Source organism: Xenopus laevis, chromosome 4S, assembly GCF_017654675.1.
Source record: "Xenopus laevis strain J_2021 chromosome 4S, Xenopus_laevis_v10.1, whole genome shotgun sequence".
Classification (NCBI taxonomy): Eukaryota; Metazoa; Chordata; class Amphibia; order Anura; family Pipidae; genus Xenopus; species Xenopus laevis.
This window is the reverse complement of record NC_054378.1, coordinates 94,697,883-94,718,200: the sequence shown is the minus strand read 5'-3', so window position 1 is coordinate 94,718,200 and position 20,318 is coordinate 94,697,883. Positions and strand designations below refer to the sequence as shown.

Genomic DNA, 20,318 nt, shown 5'->3' with positions numbered 1-20,318 from the left:
TCTTGATGTACATACCCATGTATTGTACAACACTGCAGAATATGCTGGAGCTTTATACAGAAAATAATAATAGTAATGTTTCTTCCTGTGGACCTTCCCATGTTACGGTCTCATTTTAAACACAGGCAACATTCCGTTTCTGTTTTAAGCAAAAACATTCAGTTTCTTTATTTTAGGGGTAAAAGATAATACTTAAGACTTCCCTATTTTATGGGGAAGTAACCAAACATTGAAAAAAAATACAATGTTATACTGCAAATAACAGTGAAAACTTGGCACAAAACTAATAGGTCTTAAACATGTGCTCCTTAGCTCAAAACAATGTTACAGATTTATGAATATATGATCATAGCAGTCATTATCTACAGTACTTATCAAGCTATCAGCCTATGAGGGTGCCCTCATCATCCCCATCTACGGTTTGGTTAGCTGTACAGTTTGAAACCTCTGGAGGGTCTGGTTTTAAGCCCGTCTAAGGGTTTGGGCAGACAGGCAAATTTAGTCGTCTGGCGACTAATCGCCTATTCTGGGTGGCGACAATCTCCCCGAACTGCCTCCTGCCTGCTTGAATGAAGGATCAGCTGCACATATGCACTCGCGGCGCTTCGATTTCCGAAGTCGCCCGAAGTTTCCTCATGTGGCAACTTCGGAAATCTAAGCGCAGCGAGTGCATTAGCGCAGGAAATTCTTCATTCAAGCAGGCAGACGGAAGGCAGTTCGGGGAGATTGTTGCCACGCAGAAGAGGCGACTAAATCTTCCCGAATCTGCCCGTCTGCCCCAAACCTTAGAATTTGTGGGATACAAATAGATTGTCAGAAGAGAGTCGCACAAACACCAATTTTGTTGCAGGTGGGGAGCTTGCCCTTTTATTGTCACCACCCGTGCATTAATGTTTCGGGAGGGGGGGGGGGTTCCGGGGGGGTTCACCCTCCCATCATCCCTTCCCTTCACCCCCCCCCCCCGAAACGTTGATGCACGGGTGCTAACAATAAAAAGGGCAAGTTTCCCACCTGCAACAAAATTGGTGTTTTTGTGACTCTTTTCTGACACTCTAAGGGGCCAATTCACTAAGCTCGAGTGAAGGATTCGAATGAAAAATACTTCGAATTTCGAAGTATTTTTTGGGTACTTCGACCATCGAATTGGTTAAATTCGTTCGAATTCGAACGAAATCGAACGAATCGAACGAAAAATCGTTCGACTATTCGACCATTCGATAGTCGAAGTACTTTCCCTTTAAAAAAAACTTCGACCCCCTACTTCGGCAGATAAAACCTACCGAAGTCAATGTTAGCCTATGGGGAAGGTCCCCATAGGTTTGCTAACCTTTTTTTGATCGAAGGATTTTCCTTCGATCGTTGGATTAAAATCGTTCGAATCGTTCGATTCGAACGAAAAATCCTTCGATCGATCGATCGCAGGATTAGCGCTAAATCCTTCGACTTCGATATTCGAAGTCGAAGGATTTCAATTCGAGGGTCGAATTTCGAAGTATTTTTAACTTCGAAATTCGACCCTTAATGAATCTGCCCCTATATGTATGTGACTGACGTGTGCCGACCAGAAGGATCAGCACCACCAGGCAGGAGAATCATAGGAAAGGTGAGATGCGGTATTTTATAATATTAGAAATTGTGGGAGACATAACTGAGAAGAAAAGGAAAAATAGCATTTTCTACAATTTTACATACAGTAGAAACCCCGGTTTAAATTTTTTCAGGCGACCAGAAAAAAATGGTGGAAAATCAGGGAAATGTATTATGCAATAATATATGTGTGACCCCAAAACAACAATGTAAAATGAGGGAAAAGTTAAAATCAGGGGATGTAAAATTGAGGTTTCACTGTATTACATCTACATCCATCCAGTTGTGGTTTTTAAAATGTATAACTCTGCAGGCTAATCTCCTAAAGAAGAATAAGCATACAATGCTGTATTAGTCAGTTGTCCACAGCCTGAAGAGTAATGAAAACAAGCATATAATTCCTCTGCCTACATACACGTCAGCCCCCGCTTGCAAAAGATTTCATTTGTACCATTATGGGTGCGATTACATAACTGCCATATTGACACTGTTCTAGCATTTAGAGAACTGCAGTTCCCCAGCCAACAGCTGATGTACAAGATTAGTGCGTGGAATAATACATTGTGGTGGATATTTTTAGTCCGTAATTTTCTATCATTCCAGCACTGAGTCATAAAATGCAGTATTGAGGCAATTAAAGATGTTGTTGGTTTGATGCTCCCAGATTTGGAAGAACAGAAATGGAAGCGAGTGGAGTTGTATATTACTGGCACAGTTTTTCCTCTAATGGGTAAATACTTAGGATCTAACTTTATTCTCACCAGTAGTTGGCCATATGTTAAACCGACATACAAGATTCTGGGAATTGCCCATCATAAACAACAAATAGTTATTAATATTGAGACTGAGCATGTCAAGTAAGTACAATAAGCAAATGTTACAAATACTATAATGAAAGTTTACATTTACATATACTACATATATAATTTCTAACTGAATTCTATATTCTGACCTTGCAGTTCTTTTCCCCCCATTCACATTTTTGTTTTAAGGGGAGTTATCTTTGCAGGTTTTGTATCCTGAAACAACCATACACCTCAAACATAGCCCTGCAGAGACTCAAAGGGCAGAGCATAGACCACTTCTCAGAGTATTTGGGAGACAAGGCAGCCATAAAAATAGATTGGGAAGCTTCATCTAAACGGAGTTTCTTTTTATACTTGCTGCTACACTCATGAAAGGTTTCGAGTTGCTGTGGTTTAAATAGTAAAGAATTCATCTTTTTATAGCATTCCCAGGATTCATTTCCTTGGACAGTACCTGCGACAGATCTTTGGTTTCCAGAAAAACTTATGTAAACTTAGCATACATACAGGCCTAGGTCTAAAGGTGGTATGCTTGAACAAAACATTCTTCAACCAATAAAAGAGCCAGGGCACAGGTTTATCTGCAAGGAAATCCAGTCTAACCTGGTATGTTAAAATCACTCACAACTGCATATCCTCAACTTCCATGTGCTATTGGGACATCTGCCAGAGTCTCCATTCAAAGTCCAAATTAACGATTGTGTCAACACTAAAACTCACAAACTATTTACAGGAAGAATTAATGTGGCCACAGCCTATAAATCAATACAATGCTCTCCTTTATACTTGTTTTAAATGTAAAAAGAGTAATTTTTAGCATAACCCTTGTTTTCTGACCAAATTACCACTTCCCTTCTGAGCTGAAAAAGGAGGGTAAACAGCATTTCTTCTAAGTACCTACTGGTTACGTAATCATGACAAAACTATTTACAGCACACAACACAGCATATCCAGGTAATTTGTGTGTTTTTTTTAGATAAACATTTACTAAAGATTCTGAAGCCTGTCTTTCTCAGAAAAGAAGGGGTTTCCACTGAACTGACCAACATGCCCTGAATTCAAACCTATTAAATCTGTCACAATGGTCATCAAACTTGCTTAAAAGTTAATTATTAGAGCCCCGGTCATCAGATAGGAAAAAACTTAAAATCTGTAAGAAGAAAGTGGTTCTAATGGACATAATGAGTAGGAGCTATGTTTTTGACATATGCAGTGTGCATGCTCATAAACATACCTTTGGAGTTAGGCCCAAGAAAGCAAGGGCTGGGCTGCAAAACTTTTCCCATTTGTAGAGATGGTTTCATTTTATATTTTATTTGCAATTTTTTCTATAAATTAAAACAAAGCATTTATCTGGACAACCAGGCTGCTGCTGTACTACAACACCAATATGACTTATGCCAGCAACTGTCCTGCCCTGTGTTATGCCTGGTGTTTTATCCTTGCTTTACAAAGTACACCATTTGTCCTTAACTGCCTACTAGGGAATCACAATATATATGGAGGGTGAAAGTTGCTGATCAATGACTTGTATGAGAGCAGCCGTGTCTGCAAAACAAAGTTCAGTGTAAGGAAAGAGAATTGTAATGTAAGAGGAGTTTGACTCAAGCTTTCCAGAAGCAGAAAATGTTTGATATTTTGGCAGGCATTTCTAAAAGTGTATTTGAGTTCGAACGGACTACAACAACTGCTATTAATTTTGGGCACTTATGGGCAAAAGTGAACATACATTCCAATTGTGATTGAAAGACTTATTCTTTGTCAAACAAAATATGCAGACACTAAAGTACTTTATTGTAACAGTTTCTTTAGAAAGTATTTTCACATTTGGTTCACACAGTCAGCAGTAGCCACATTGTGTATGTTTTTCCACCCACAATTTACATTATTGTCAGTGAGAAAGCATTTTTGGGAGATTTATCACCACAAGTTAGCACATTTTTATCACGGGCAACAATTCTCCCCAAAATGCCCTAAAGGTAATGGCCCTTTCAACATTTACTGAGGATTTGTATCAATATATCATGAGCCGATAATATATTGTGGTAAAGTACTGAAAATTTCAAATCTCTTCAATTGCACTTCCCAGTGCTCCAAACTATATGGTTCAAATCTAAATGATTGGAACTCAATATTTGACCAATTAAAGAGAAGCTATTTCTAGTTCCAATATACTAAAAGTAATTTAACATTTTCAGTGTATATGTAGTCAGGATTAAGCAAATGTGCAGTGTAAAAGAAGCAATGAAGACAGAATTTTACTCATTGAAACATTCGTTTTTTTTTTCTTTTATTGCTTTGTTGGTGTGCCCCTTTAATTAAATATGCATACCACGGCCATGTCATCTTGCCGTTATCTAGTAGAGTCAAATCACAGTAATGTAAGTAATTGTTTAGATGTGGTGCTAGACAAAGATCATTAAAGCATTTTGTGGCAATCCTACTGGGGTTGAACAGGCCTAAAAATTTTATTGAGCACTGTTGCTTTTAAAGACCCACCCCATATGTTAATAGACTATTGCTCCCACGATGCTTGAACCACTGGGAACAATGCTGAAATATGCCAAGAGCTGCAGCCTAGGTGCAAAAGAGCAAGCCCTAGTTGCACAATAGATACTCAATAGTGTCCCTAAAAGCATTGATGGACGCAATACTTAATCAGTTAAGTCTGGGTCATGTTTTGCGGGGCAGTGTCACTTGCAGGAAACCCCCCTTCCCACAGGTGAAAAAGCTTTATAAAATACTAATAAGAATGGGGATTTTTACATGTTAAGCGGACGCAGAGATCCCCATTCTTCTGGATTAAAAGGTATTTTCAGGCACTTTTTCTCTTTGGGAGAGTCGATATCCTGCAGGGTGTGACATCACATTTAGGCTACTGCCACATGGGAAATGGGATAGATCCTTCCTGCTCTGATCCACTCTCTGTAGTGTCTGCATCAGAGCTATAGATAGTGCTAACCTTACTGCAGACACACAGAGCAGATTATGGAGATAAAAAGCATGATTATGCATTTTGGTGCTGAAATTCGCTACATACTGTATGTCTGCACATAGAGCCACTGCGTCGACCCAAGTTCAGACACATAAGAGAATGGATTGGAAGGGCATATAAGTGCATGCCAACAACCAGCCTCATGTGATCCTTACAGATTACATACAGATTAAATCTGGTCATTAAACCAAATTAATATTATAGATACGTTTGTGTCAGACAAGTAGATACACAGCTGCATTTTAAATTCAAATTTGCAATTTAATCTTCTATTAACTGAAGTCTGCAACCGCGCCTTGCAGAATTGTAGACTGAAAGATAAATAAACATTCTATCAATCTATAATCTGAGGATTATGCTAAAAAGTTATTTCTCTATGGGACCAAATTGTAAATTACATCATTAAAGAAGTTGTTTATAATGTCTAGAACTTTCTCCCCTTGCACACTGCATGTCACTTGTCCTACCGTAAGCAATTAAAAAAATTAAAAAAAAACGCTGGAAAATCACTCTATGCCAAACTTGTACCAGCCATTTTTTCTACAGCAAAGAGAAAGCTCTAGACTAACCTATATACATTTACCTGTATATTATAATTTTACAATAGGGGGTACTTTATTCACTTTATTATTATTATTATTATTATTATTACCATGTATTTTTAGAGCGCCAACATATTGCGGAGCGCTGTAAAATAAATGTGTTTGTACAAAGAAATCACATAAATTACATACATACTGTAGAACATACAGAGTTATAATGACTAGTACCAGTACAAAAGGTGAGGAAGGCCCTGTGCAAAAGATTTCACAAACTAAAAGGACAAGGTAATGAGACACAAGATGTGGGAGTGGGCAAGATCAGAAATAAGCAAGGGGAGAGTTTGGCATTGCATTTGGTAGCTAAACATAGTGAGGGTAGGCTTCAATAAAACGTGTTTTTTAAGAGATCTTTTGAAAGCAGAAAGGTTGGGAGAAAGTTGGAGGAAAGTAATTAAAAAAATACTACAGGGCACTATGAAAATATATTGTGTATTTGCACTGAAAGTATGTCAGCCTACATATTTCATTTACCAAAATGTCAACATTGCCCGGAGTTGTTGCACAGCAGCATGGAAGGTTCTATTTGGACTACTACAACTTATAGAGCTTAAACTTTAAATTGTTTTTACAGCAGTAAAACAATAACTGCCTTTTGCATTTGACACAATTGTTAAATACTTTTGCTTTGCTATATTCTAATTTTAAATACAGTAGAACCCTGATACATTTTCAATCTATGCCTGTGGGGATAATGGGGGAAGGGAATGTAAATTGTTGGAAAAACTTAAAACCCAGGGTTGGTACACTGTGGTTCTACTGCATTCTGTCTGTCTGCAGCAAATGTATATTTATCCTTAAATTCATTGTTAATGTGAAGTTTCTGGGTACCCAGTTATGATTTTTTTTCCATACAGAAAAGGTAAACAGAATTTAGCACAGTAATATATCAATAATTTTATAATTCTACAGCCAAGGGCATAACATACGAGGAGCAGAGCCTGTTACAGCTTGGGGCCTAGAAGTACAGATATGAAATAAAGCCCTAAGAGATTGGCATTTCAAAATATGACTGCAACAAGGTTGTGTTTCCCTGAGCTGTGTGGCCCAGTAACTTCTAGTTACTCCACGGTCTACAGAAAGGCTTACTAACAACTGCCCTTTATAACAATCAGCGTGGTTTCTCTTTTGCCTAAACTTGTCCCCCTGACTGGAGGGGAATTCCTGGCATTTAACAACCCCGATGCCTTGTTTTCTACTGGCATACATAATATACACAGAATGTCCAATCTATCGATACACACTTATTATATAACTGTTCTGATGTATAGGCTTATGTCCCCCTCACTCTTGTTGCCTGCGTTAGTGCATGCAATGGATAAACCTCTGCTGAATCTTCCCTATACATCCTAGGAGGTGTACACTGTTAGACCTTCAACCCACAATGCATCAACTACAGCATTCCAGATTTAAATGTTGTCATTTTAATCAATTCTCACAAATAAGAGCATTATTAAAAAAAAGGGTGGGACACCTTTCAATTAACTTTTAGTATGAAGTAGACATTCATATTCTAAAACTATTAGCAGTTGGTTTTGTATGCTCTTTAAATTTGGTTTTTGTTTAGCAGCAACAGAAAGAGAAGTAGCAAGTAGTAAATATAATCTGACGGGTAGAAAGAGGCAGAAGAAAGACAAAAAAAAAATGAGGCAGAAGAAAAAGACAAAAGTCAAAAATGAAAAGCATTTGAAAAGTTTCTATGAAAGAGATATGATAAAATTCTAAACGTGACCAACCCTTTTTTTAAAATACACAATCATAAAGAACTAGGGCTTCAGACTAAGCTTTGTGTCTGAATGTATAATATAGTCTCCTTCCGCAGAGACCAGCTTAATCCATAGAATTATATTGCAACCATCCAGCATTGTGTTTGTAAATAAGAAAAGAGAGAGAGAGAGAGAGAGAGAGAGAGGAAATTAAGTCCAAATATAACAGAGAAGTATCTAAAAACTGCAACTGCATACAGAACATACACTCATAGCTTTGCATGGTGACACTCAAGTGACTGCACTATTAAGCGAGAAAGCTTAATATATTAATTGCACATTCGATTCCACATTAACTTTTTTTTAGAGAATAACAATCTACTAACCAATGATAGTCAAGACTCCAATCTCCAATAGCATGATCATTAAAGGAAAACTATACCCCAAGCAATGTAGGTCTCTATAAAAATATATTGCATAAAACAGCTAAATGTAAATAAACCATTCTCATAATACTTTTTTAGTAGTATGTGCCATTGCGTAATCATAATAAGAAAATTGCAATTTAAAAAATTAAGGGCCGCCCCATAGAATCTTATGATTCACAGTGCACACAAGCAAACCAACATTTTCCTTGTTACAGTTAGAGCTGCAGTATTTCTGGTCAGGTGATCTCTGAGGCAGCACAGAGAATATCATAAAATGGGGATCAAGGAAAAGATGTAAAAGGGCAATATTTACTTAAAGAATCTTAACAAGCTTGAATATGCCACTTAATATGATAATCATTTGGGGGGGGGTATAGTTTTCCTTTAAATGTGTTGATTCAGCAAGCTGCCTGGGGGTAAACTTAGCCTCTTACCCATATTTTTCCAACCATATTAATGCTACTGCCAAAGCTGCTGATTTCCCATTAAAATTCAATGATCTGTCTCTTTCTCTTTGAAACAACTACTAAAAACACTCATGCCCGTATCTTATCCTGCTGAAGGAAATCTACTAGTAACCGGACTGCCACCATACCCCACTTAGACATGTTTAAACCCTGCTAGAATTATCCTGCTCTCAGATATAGAAGAATAAAAATATACAAGATCTGCTTGGCAACCAGTATGTACACCTTGATAATGGGCTGATTAGATTGGATCGCAATACAGTTCAAGCAGGCCAACGGGGAAAGGACCTCAAACTGACATGCCCCTCACTCTAAATGGGATTTTTAAGCTTGCCCGATTTTCAGCCCGATTGCTAGGGGAGGGCGCCATATAGGGCCAATAAGTGGACAGTCTGTTGACAGATTTTATTGGCCCATGCATGGCCACCTTAAGAGAACCAGCTGGTCCACATTAACACTTTTTTATCATAACTGTATCTTAAAAGTCCATTCACAGCTCACTACATCAATGTATCCTCCATTCCCTTCAAAGCTACCGTTATTTTCACACCAGCCACTGCCATCTTAGAATTTCTTCTCTTGTCAAGTGCATCCCTGAATTCTTCTTTATGGAGCCTTTACAAAACCAAATTCAGATACAACTTTCTGAAGCTTAAAACAGTAGTTGGCACTTATGGCAAGTGCGCTAGACACTGCGAATAGCAGCACTTACTACTTTCCTTGCAAGCTGTATGGAGCAGGGATTTCCTTCCACTGGTGTTACATGCTCTATTGCATCTTTGTTGCCATTGAAATTTATTTTTAATTTATTGCAATGTTTGTCCCTTTGTCTGTACTATACATGGTAGTGTAATACAAATAAAGATATACACACATACAAATAACGGGTATGGTTATCCGGAAGGAAACCTGTTATCCAGAAAGCTCAGAATTACGGAAAGGCCATCTCCCATAGACTACATTATAATCAAATAATCCACATTTTTATAAATGATTTCCTTTTTCTCTGTAATATTAAAACAGTACCTTGTTTTTGATCCAAACTAAGATATGAAATTCTCCCAAAGCAAGTGGGGCAAAAACAGATTTAGGCATGTCAAATGTGTGTAAAAGGTAAATCAGCATAAATTTATTATTCCAAATTAAGTTGTAATGGATACGTTACACATTATATGATTTAACAGTACACCCAAATGACAAATGAGGGTTTTCTGTTATCTCCACTCATGCCATATTAACCCATTTGCAGTATAATACACACATAAGCTTCTCTGGATGTAGGTATTAAAAAAAATAAAAAATAAACAACACAGCATCCAGAGGAAAAAGTTGCTCATCCCTTGATCTATATATACAAATAGATCAAGTAAATATTCAAAAAGTAGAAAAAAGAATATGATAGAAACCTCCCCCCAAAAGAGAAGAAACCTTACCTGTATGTATGGCAAGCAGTGCTTGCTCTGTGTCTAAAAGAGTCATGGCCACTTTGATGAGGTTTGATGAAAGATTTTTTGGGGTGACTTCTGGATAAGCCCTGCTACCACTCCACAATGAAATAAAAGGTATAATGGCAAATGAGAGAAATGGCTAATTTCCCCTTCATAAGTTACTATCAAAGATTACAATTTTTTGTGGGAAGAGGAACAACTGTAGAAATTCTTTTTGCAAACCTCCAAACATCAGAAGTCTTATTGCGGGGTAAAAGGAAAATCCAATATAGGTTATGTAACTGTAGATAAAATGGAAATAAAACTTAAATCCATTTCAATTTTCTAGAAACAGCAATATCGTAAAAAGAAGAAAAATCCATAATGGAAAAAGGCAAATCCACAGGGCGGCGGAAGGCTTCCTGTCAGTTCTTGTAACGAGACTCTGCTTGCAGGAGCAGGAAAGGACTTCAGCATGTTTGTGCAGCCAGCAACTCCCTCACATCTTAGTGAAGTCAGGACAGGGGAGGAAAAGAGAAAGGCGAGGGGGAGCGGCACAAGAAAGTGGGTGTGGGAGGGACAGTACAAGCAAAGGAGGAGAGGGAAGAACCGACAGAATAGAAACGGGTGTGGGGGGGGGGGCTAATAATGAGGTAAATAGAAAATGTAAAGTTTGGTGATACCTTTTATTGTCTAAGCGAATAAGTAACAATTGCAAGCATCAGGCAGAATACCTGGAAGGGGCCTGTGTGCTTGCAATTGTTACCTATTATAATAATAAACATCAGTATCCTCTAGGAAAGCATTTATTCTTAGCAGCAGGTTAAGTGTGTAAATGATAATAATCATATGCTATAGTGCCATGTCAGACTAAAACATGTACAAAAACATGAAGAGGGTCCTTTAATCTAACCACACTGATCTTAGTAGCGGAGATAAAAAAAAAAAAAAAATAGCTACGGGTGGAATGCAACAGCCAGGCTGTGGGGGCGGCTTCTGCTGTACAATAAACATAGATCTCAAACTCATGACTCTCAAGATGTTGTGATGACTCTCTGCATTGTCTAGAGAAGCTGGGAGTTGCAGTTCATAGACAATAAAGGGCCAGTTGTCTAATTTCCTCTCTTTTTCCCCACAACAAACTGTCCCCTCAACCATTTTGGATTTTTCTGGAGCCTAGTGCAAACACACATTAAAGATCCGTGTAAAATTGGCCACCTTCTGTATACTTCTCTGGGATCCTGAAGCAACAGTCTAAGTGAGAGAACCCTTATACATGTTCCATCACAGGGACAGACTTTCCCTAGCGTCACACCTCAGATGAGGGAGCCTGAAACAAACACATGTCTGTTTATCAAAAACGTGCAACAGTGGGAATTGCAATTCCAACCGATATCTGGCTTACGATTCACCGGTTATCACTTCAGAATCCACTCACAAAACAGAAGCTACAAAAACCCTGCCCTGCGGGCTGCTATTCCCTATAACCTAAGCCCTATAATTCTCCTTTGTCACATTCTGGTATCTTTGGGCAGTCCCACCTCCTCAAGATGAAACAGGACAAAACAATTTATCAGAAATTCCTCACATGCAGACAAGCCTTGGGCCAAAAACTTCAGCCAGAGAACATTTTGTAACAGCGTTTTATTAATCAAATAATAAATTGCATTTATCACATTAGTCAAGCAAAATGAACTTTAATTACACTATATAAATTATTTGAATCTTATTACCTTCAAACTTGGAATTCATAATTATAGCAAGATGGCATGAGCCATTTTGTGGACACTGTTATTAAGACAAGCCTTGCATCATCTCAGAATCTTGTTTGTGCACCAGAATAGGGGACCCAATGTCCATCCCCATGCCCTGGCTACACAATGAAATGGTGAAGAGAACAGGGGAATGTTGGGAGAGCAGTGACATGTAGGAAGTGCTGAATGGAAAGTGAAAGTAATTGTCTGCCCCGCCTCTATGCCAAAGGCATAGAGGAAGGGCAGATAATATTTGATTGACAGCTGAGATTTTTAAATGATCTTACAACAGCTATGAACACTTTTATAAAAAAAAATTAGAAATTGGATTTCATGTTTAATTTGAAAAGGACAGTTTTTTGTGTCTGGGTGACAGGTCCACTTTAACTTTTAGTATGTTATAGGATAGTTAGTTGCCAAGCAACATTTCATATATAGTTTTTGAATTATTTGCCTTGGTCACTGGTACCCCATTTAAATAATACACATGCTCTGTAAGGCTACACATTTATTGTTATTTCTACTTTTGTTTTTTAACTTTGTTCTATCCAGGCCCTCTCTAGTCATAGTCCAGTCTCTTATTTAAATCAATGAATGGTTGCTAGGGTATTTTGGACACTAGCTACAAGATTGCTGAAACTGCAAACTGGAGAGCTGATGATTAAAACCCTAAATAACTTAAAAACCACAAATAATAAGAAATGAAAATCAATCACAAATCATCTCAGAATATTACTCTCTAAATCATACTTAAAGTTAATCTAAAGGTCAACAACCCCTTTAAAGGGCACTTGTTGGCAAAATATATTATCCCTAACCAAAGGTAAGCCCGCACTCTGGGGTAACAGTTTTGTTTTTGTAATTTTTTTTTTTAAATGACCCTGCCAAAGCTAGACCACCCGCACCGTGAGGGAGCTCCCAGTTTAAGCAGCCAACTTGAATGCGCCAACTTGCTCACTATGTGCATGACGTCAGAAGCGCATTATGTGCATGCTCTGACTGCATGGGCTCCCTGCTGATGTGCCCTTACATTTGCAAAAGCAAGAGGTGGGAGCACTAGTAACTTAATGTGAGCTTTCAAAGTTTAAGGAGCGGTTAGTGTTTATCACAAGTGGAGCGAATTTCAAGCCTACATATTTTGTACCTATATATACACCTCTTTACTGAATAAACAGCATTCTTTGGTTTTGCAAAATAAAGGTCATGGCTAGCATGAAACAGCACAGGCAAGCTCTGCATACTTCCATCACTGGGGCATGTATGTCCCAGCAGCAAGAATGTAGGATCTGTGCCAAAACAGCATTGGTTACACAAACTAATGCAATTCATTCAACTAAGTGTGTGTAAAGTGGCCTTGCAAAATCCCAGAAAGCTTCCAGATGTTCTAATATAGATCAAAATAAAAAGTTAAACTAGAAGTAAAAAAAGCTACAGGTTGCATAAGAAGTAATAGTAGCATGAAGGATCCAGCTGAGCTGCTTATCACATAGCCTTTAGATGCCATTTATGCTGATTTAAAGCACCTTCCTGATAACAGAAGAGCCAATTCCTCAGCAAGTCTACACAGGAGTTGCCCTCCCTCCTGTTGCCCGGAACACATACAGTAGAACATATCTCTGGGCAAGAAATAAGGGCAGCATGCAAACCAGTTCTGGCAGGTATATACAGGTATATATATATCACTGGTACAAGGGTGCGTCTAGAGTGGGTTAGATCAAGCACTGACAAATACAAAAGTTCCTCTGCACTCAACCCATTATCAATATATTTAAGATCAAGCACTGGCAATTTTGTGTACAAATTGTAGCCAAATATTGCCTATAGCTGCCATTCAGTCTTTAAAACAGGGAATTATTTACAGCTCCCTACACTCTCACTAGAGCTCCTGAGTTAAGGTTAAGTGCACTATGGTCTGACTATTGGTCACACTGTTTGCTGGGGGACTTGATTTTAAATGCACTACAAACTTAGAATGCTAATGGATAGTGTAAGATTTGCACACAATGAGGAGCCTTGTCGTGGCACGTGTGCTTATGTATTTTGGCCAAAGCGTGGTGCAAATCTAATTTTTTTGTAATAATTATTTTCAAAGGCAAACCGTGCCCTGGAAATCTCTCTCCTTTTTGTGCACAAATATTGGCTTTTAATCTTTTATTGCAGTGCTTCTAGCAGCTGTTCAACCACACAGAGTTAGACCGAGCGATCTCTTTCTATATATTCACTTTTCTTTTGCAATAATTAGTTAGGAACCTGTACAATGTGCTCACTAAACTGTATAGATCCATATTGGTGCCAAGAGAATTTCTGGTGAGTCACATTTATATGTAAAAAGTGTTGCAGAGGAACAGAAGCAAGAAAAAAAATGGCACTGATTGGGTAGCACCATGTGAACTGGCAGTCTGCAGCAGTCTTTGTTTTGGTAGTTAACATGGTAGTTAACATAGTTTCTAATCATAGGCTGCTGTATTATTAGTAGATCGCAAACAAAAGCCAATTTGTTTCCAGGCAAACACATAGAAGTATATAATAGGCCAGTTAGATCTAAACTGCCCAACTATGGTATGGCTGCCAATACATTTACAATTTCATTAGTATTTCCCATAACTGACAGACACATTCTAATCATTATCTTTATGGAGAATAGAAAAGGACAGTCAAACACTGATTTAAATAGCAATACATATACAAATAACTTAAAATCATTGAAAATTTGTAATGACTGTACAGTGGTGTGAAAAACTATTTGCCCCCTTCCTGATTTCTTATTCTTTTGCATGTTTGTCACACTTAAATGTTTCTGCTCATCAAAAACCGTTAACTATTAGTCAAAGATAACATAATTGAACACAAAATGCAGTTTTTAAATGAAGGTTTACGTTATTAAGGGAGAAAAAAAAACTCCAAATCTACATGGGCCTGTGTGAAAAAGTGATTGCCCCCCTTGTTAAAAAATAACTTAACTGTGGTTTATCACACCTGAGTTCAATTTCAAAGGTTATAAAGCCATTTCTAAAGCTTTGGGACTCCAGCGAACCACAGTGAGAGCCATTATCCACAAATGGCAAAAACATGGACCTGTATATTGCAAGGTTTATTAGTATCACATGTTATTTTAGTAGGCCATAAAAAATTAGTTTGGCTTGAAATTCCCTTTAAGTTTAATGTGTGACTGCAAGGAGGCTGCCAAATGCTTTAATGTTCAGTTATGGCATTTAAAAATAGGATGGTTCTCAGCTACAGCTTTCACAGTTTTCACGATATACTAGAAACCAATGGAAGTGTATAACAGCTGCCATTGACCATGTTCTGGAAAATATATACATCAGTTCTGCTCTGCAATCATTTTCCATTTGTCTCAATGCTACTCACCATTCTTTCTCTCATTCAGAGGTGGGGTATTGGGACATGGCCTGGAGAAGGGGATCTGAACATTGGCCCCAGACTGAAGAGAGAGTTCTTGCAGATTATTTGTGACTGCTTCACTCTGAGGGCTGGGAGCAGAGGCTCCGCCTGAGGTTGATGCTTCTTCATCAAGCTCATTATGTCCTCCCCCACCATGTCCGCTCTCAGAGGTCGATGGGGGCAGTAAGCGGGAGAAGTTGGAGAAATCCACCCTGGTTTTGGTGACTGGGACCTGAAACAGAAATGTATGGGTAAGTGAATTTGCTTTTCAGATTTAATAGAACAGCAATAAAAAATAAATAAGACTTTTTTTAAATGTATTTAACGTTGACATTTTCGGAGGCATTTTTTTTGCCATTTTTTTTGCCATTTTTGTTGCTTCTGGGCCATAACTGCAACAAATCAGATGCTTTTAGTGTTGAACCTGCAGCTGGTTGAAAAAAAACATAAATAAAAAAAAAGCTAAAGTATATTTGCCGTTTGCCTAGTGTTCAACCCCTCCAAATGAAACCCAGCATCCATACACACACCCCTCCCTACTTCACAAATTATATATACTCATACACAAACTATAGATTTTAGTGTCACAAAAGCCTTGGATATTATGCTTGTCCAAGAAATCATCCAAGCACCTCTCTAAAGGCATTAACAGAATCAGCCATCACAACATCATCCGGCAGTGCATTCCACAATCTCACTGTGAAGAACCACCTACGCTGCTTCAAGTGAAAGTTATTTTCCTCTAGTCTAAAGGGGTGGCCTCTGGTGCAGGGATCCATTTTATGTAAAAAATATATACATATTCTGCTGCTGTCAGTCTATAATGCCCTCTAAAGTACCTATAAAAATTAATCATGTCCCCTAGCAAGTGTATTTTTCCCCAGAGAGAACAACTCAAAAAATGAAAAATCTACTCTCATCTTCCATCCTTCTAACCAGTTTAGTTGCACGTCTCTGCACTCTCTCCAGCTCATTTATATCCTTCTTAAGGACTGAAGCCCAAAACTGCACTGCATACTCCAGATGACGCCTTACCAGGGTCCAATAAAAAAAAATTCGACTTAACCCCCAAACACGATTTGGGGCAATTACAAAAAACAAACTACCATTACCTCCAACCAGAGTGCGGGCTTACCTTTGGTTGGGGGATAATTTTTTTTGACAATAGGTGACCTTTAAATAGGTTTACAAGTTCACTGGAGATAAGCAAATCAATTATCACACATAGTTTTGCTATCTTCCCATCCTTGCATAGTGAAAATAAATAGTATGGGAGGAATACCTGTTTGGTAACTTTTATACAGACAAATGGTTCCCAAACTCAGTCATTCAGAACCATGACAGACAGCAAACAAAGGAAAGGAGGGGAAGGGGGGAGATGCGATTCTTCTGAAATCTGAAAGTTCAAAATGTTAGAGGAGCCACAACCAAACCTTCATGTATAAAGTTTTATTTTTTACCAAGAGAACAGTTATGATATAAAAAGGTAGCGCAATTATTTCCTGGGTGCCAACAACAGGCATTTAGGAAAGAAAAATAAAATGCCGCATACATGGGCTGAGATGTCTAATAAGAATTTATTCACATTTATAAATGGTGACCATATGTGAAACGGGATCTCCACTCAAGAACTTAACTTGCGCAATGGAAAGTTTTTTTTTTTTAAATTACATTTAATTAATTTAATGTGCAACAAATGACCCCACACTGTGTAAAGTGTAAACAAAAAGGGATGCCTTGCAAATAATTTAAAACCTATAGTTAAATGTAAATGTTACAAAGACAACATATTATTGGTCTCTTTAAAAAAAGATATATATATATATATATATATATATATATATATATATATATATAGTTGTGTTCATTAAAACAACAGTGTGAATAAAAATAAAAATCCTTATAACAGCTTTTATTTCCATACATGCAAATGCATTGGTAACACTACACATTCTATTCCAAATCAAAATGAAGAAAGAAAAAAAAAAAAGAAATGGGATTATTGGACTGTTCAAAAAAAAAAAAAAAAAAAAAAAGTTTCTGCATTCTTCTTTACAAACTCAAACATTCACTTTATGAACTTCAAAATGTTTCAAGACTTTGCTTTCCTAAACTAATATTTAGTTGTATAATCAGTGTTTCTGAGAATTGCTGCACATCTGTGTTTCATGAAGTCCACAAATTTCTGGCACCTGTTACTTTCCACAATTCTTCTGCATTTTTTGATGTCCACAAGTTTTCTATTGAATTAAGGTTGAGGGATTGTGCTGGCCAATCCATAACGTCAATCTTGTTAGTCTGGAACCAAGATGTTGCACATTTACTGGTGTGTTTGGGGTCATTGTCTTGTTGAAACCCCCCATTTCAAGGGCATTTCCTCTTTGGAATAAGCCAACATGACCGCTTCAAGTATTTTGATGTATTGAAACTGATCCATGATCCCGGTATGCAATAAGTAGTATGAAAAACATGCCCACGTTTCCTACTGTGTTGCATCATCTCTACTTTTAACACTGTAAACACTTGGGAGCTAAAGAGAGCAACTGCTGTAGTTTTTGAAAGTGAAATGATTTTACCATTATTGTCTAATAGTATTATAGCTGCGCATTAATTCATGGCTCTTGGTTGCTGAATTTTTAATTTCATAATGGGCCTTTCATCCAGGCAGGACCGTTTAAAACCTGGACATGATCTTGATGAAATAAGCCTTTCCTGAAAATGCATCATCTGAATAGCAAAATATGTTGCTGCAAAACCTGAATAACGTTTATGGTGCCTTCCCAGATGTGCAAGCTCCCCATGCCATGTGCACAAATTCATTTGAACTGCAGATAGCAAGCTGGATAGTCCTACATTCATTCATCTCACCACAGGACAGTTTTCTACTTTGCCTCAGTCCATCTCAAATGAGCTTAGGGCCAGAGAAGGTGATGGTGGTTTTGGATCACGTTTATAAATAGTTTCTTCTCTGTCTGAGGGCCCAAGGATCATAGAGATCCAATGTTGGCTTTCTGCCTTGTCTCTTGCATAAAGGGATTTATCCTGATTATCTGGATTACTATGTATGGTGCATGAATTTATTTAAGGAATGGTATTCTTAAATATTTGCAATATTTGGATACGCAGTACAAAGACCCATTTTTTTGGGAAGCTCCTTTTAGCATTACATACATTTTCCAGTCTTCTGTTGCTCCTGTCCCAACTTTTTTGAAATGAGTTGCTGGCATCAAATTTAAAATGAGCAATATTTTTCAGCTAACAACATTATTCAGTGTCAACATTTGATATTTTGTTTTTGAACAATTTGCAATTAAATCCAGTTTCAATGATTTGCAATTCATCCCTTTCTTTTTAATTACATTGTATGCAGTACAATTGTAGTTTGTAGATGTCGCATCACAATGTGAAAAAAATGTATTTTAAGAAACTCTCTGTAATAGTACACAGTGCTCATAGATTTAGTTATTTCCAAATGCATCTGCTGTTTAAAGGGATAGCGGTTTGCCCATTTCTCCACTTCTGACTTCAGCACTTAAAACAATATGGCTGAAGCCAGATGATCAGACCTGAAGAACAGACTTCACTTGTATTGTTTCAAAAGTTTAAACCAGAGAACAGAAAGGGATTTTATGGGGAAAAAAACAAAAAAAACAGTTCTTTCAACAATCCAACATTTTTTGGATTTAAACTCATGTATATATGAAAATTAGATTTTATGATGAGGATCTCCTAAGATTGCTTCTCTTGCATGAAAACAGCACCTGTGCAGACAGCTGCAAGTGTCAATGTCACCCTATATCAGCTGTTAATGGGCACACTGCAGCAGCCCTTGGCATTCCCAATTCTGCACCTAGAGGACACTGCTATAAGTGAGATTGAGTCCCAACATCAGATTTATTTATAGAAGGGGGGGTGAACAAAGACATTTAAAGGACATGTAAACCAATCCCACAATAATTTAATCAGTGAACAGTCTCTTTGAAATCTTTAGATAACTGCCATTCTGGTTGTTAAAAGGTTAACAGTAAGGCTGCAGCATCCCCTTAATCACTTAGAAATCCTTCTCCTTCTCTGGAATTTACTTTGGCTGCTGGCTCATGAGCATGCTCAGTTCTCTCAGCTCAGATTAAATACACCCTCCATTCTAACAGCCAATGATTCTATTTTTGTCTACTAATCACCTCTCCTGAGCTCAGCTTAACCATTACAGTGCTCAACCCCGGCAGAACTTTTTATCAAAGTATGTTGTGCCTGTGTAAATCTGCATTTTGCATTGCATGAACTTTACAGCACACATGTCCTGTTTGCAGATGTCAATGTTACTGATGTGTCAGAGAGCGCAAAATGGGCGCTGGGTGAAAGCTGCTATTTGTTTTAGAAAAATGTGATGGCACTGGCAAATATAGGGGGTATATGCAGTACAAATGATGTGGCTTGGGTGGGGGAAGATCTGCCCAACTTATATAAATGGAGGGAAAAGGTAGGCTTTACATGTCCTTTAAACTAGTTTTTATTCCATGGTGCAGTTTGCAACATTCATAACAGACTTGAAAGAAAGAAAAACTGCATAATAACATCAACTTTACAAAAGGGTGAACTTTCACCCTTTGATAAATATGCCTTTAAAAATCCCACAGAAATGAATGGAAAGAGGCGGTATGTCACTCTAGTGGACTGTGGTGATCTCGAACTTCACTCTTTGATTATTATACCCCACAAGGGTCTGTGATTTCATGGTCTCTGCAGATTTATAGGCGCAATAAACAAAATTCTTAATCCAATGGCAGGTCTGGCTTTGCCTCTATAGAAACGCAGACGGAGAAAAGGCCAATGTAAGCCATTGCAATGACAGACATCAGCCATTGGCATCAGATTTTGGTTAAAAAAATGTATACTTTTCCATGCTGAAATCCACTTCACACACACAGGCCAACACCAAGCCCAGTCAGTGCACTTATAGCAGAGAGCGAATGGGAGTAGATCGACTTGTTTCAGCTTCATCTCCACCTGGTCAGAAACAGTGTGGTGTGCCATTAGCCTAGCCAGCCTGGTACTGGAAATGTTCTGATCAACACCTTTTATTTGTTGTACTAAATAGATAATATATGTATTTTGTGCTGGAAATGTTTTGATCAACACCTTTTATT

The 20,318-nt window shown here is 37.8% G+C and overlaps 1 protein-coding gene across 13 annotated transcripts in view; it reads right to left on the bottom strand.

Annotated features, from left to right (window-relative positions):
* Nucleotides 1-20,318, bottom strand: part of mrtfa.S (myocardin related transcription factor A S homeolog) — a 68,756-nt gene that overhangs the window by 34,513 nt on the left and 13,925 nt on the right. For 11 of the 13 annotated variants that reach the window (XM_018259481.2, XM_018259485.2, XM_018259486.2 and 8 more), the window contains 1 exon segment: nt 15,139-15,403. In XM_018259481.2, the coding sequence (XP_018114970.1) occupies nt 15,139-15,403 (265 nt within the window). 13 annotated transcript variants of the gene reach the window in all.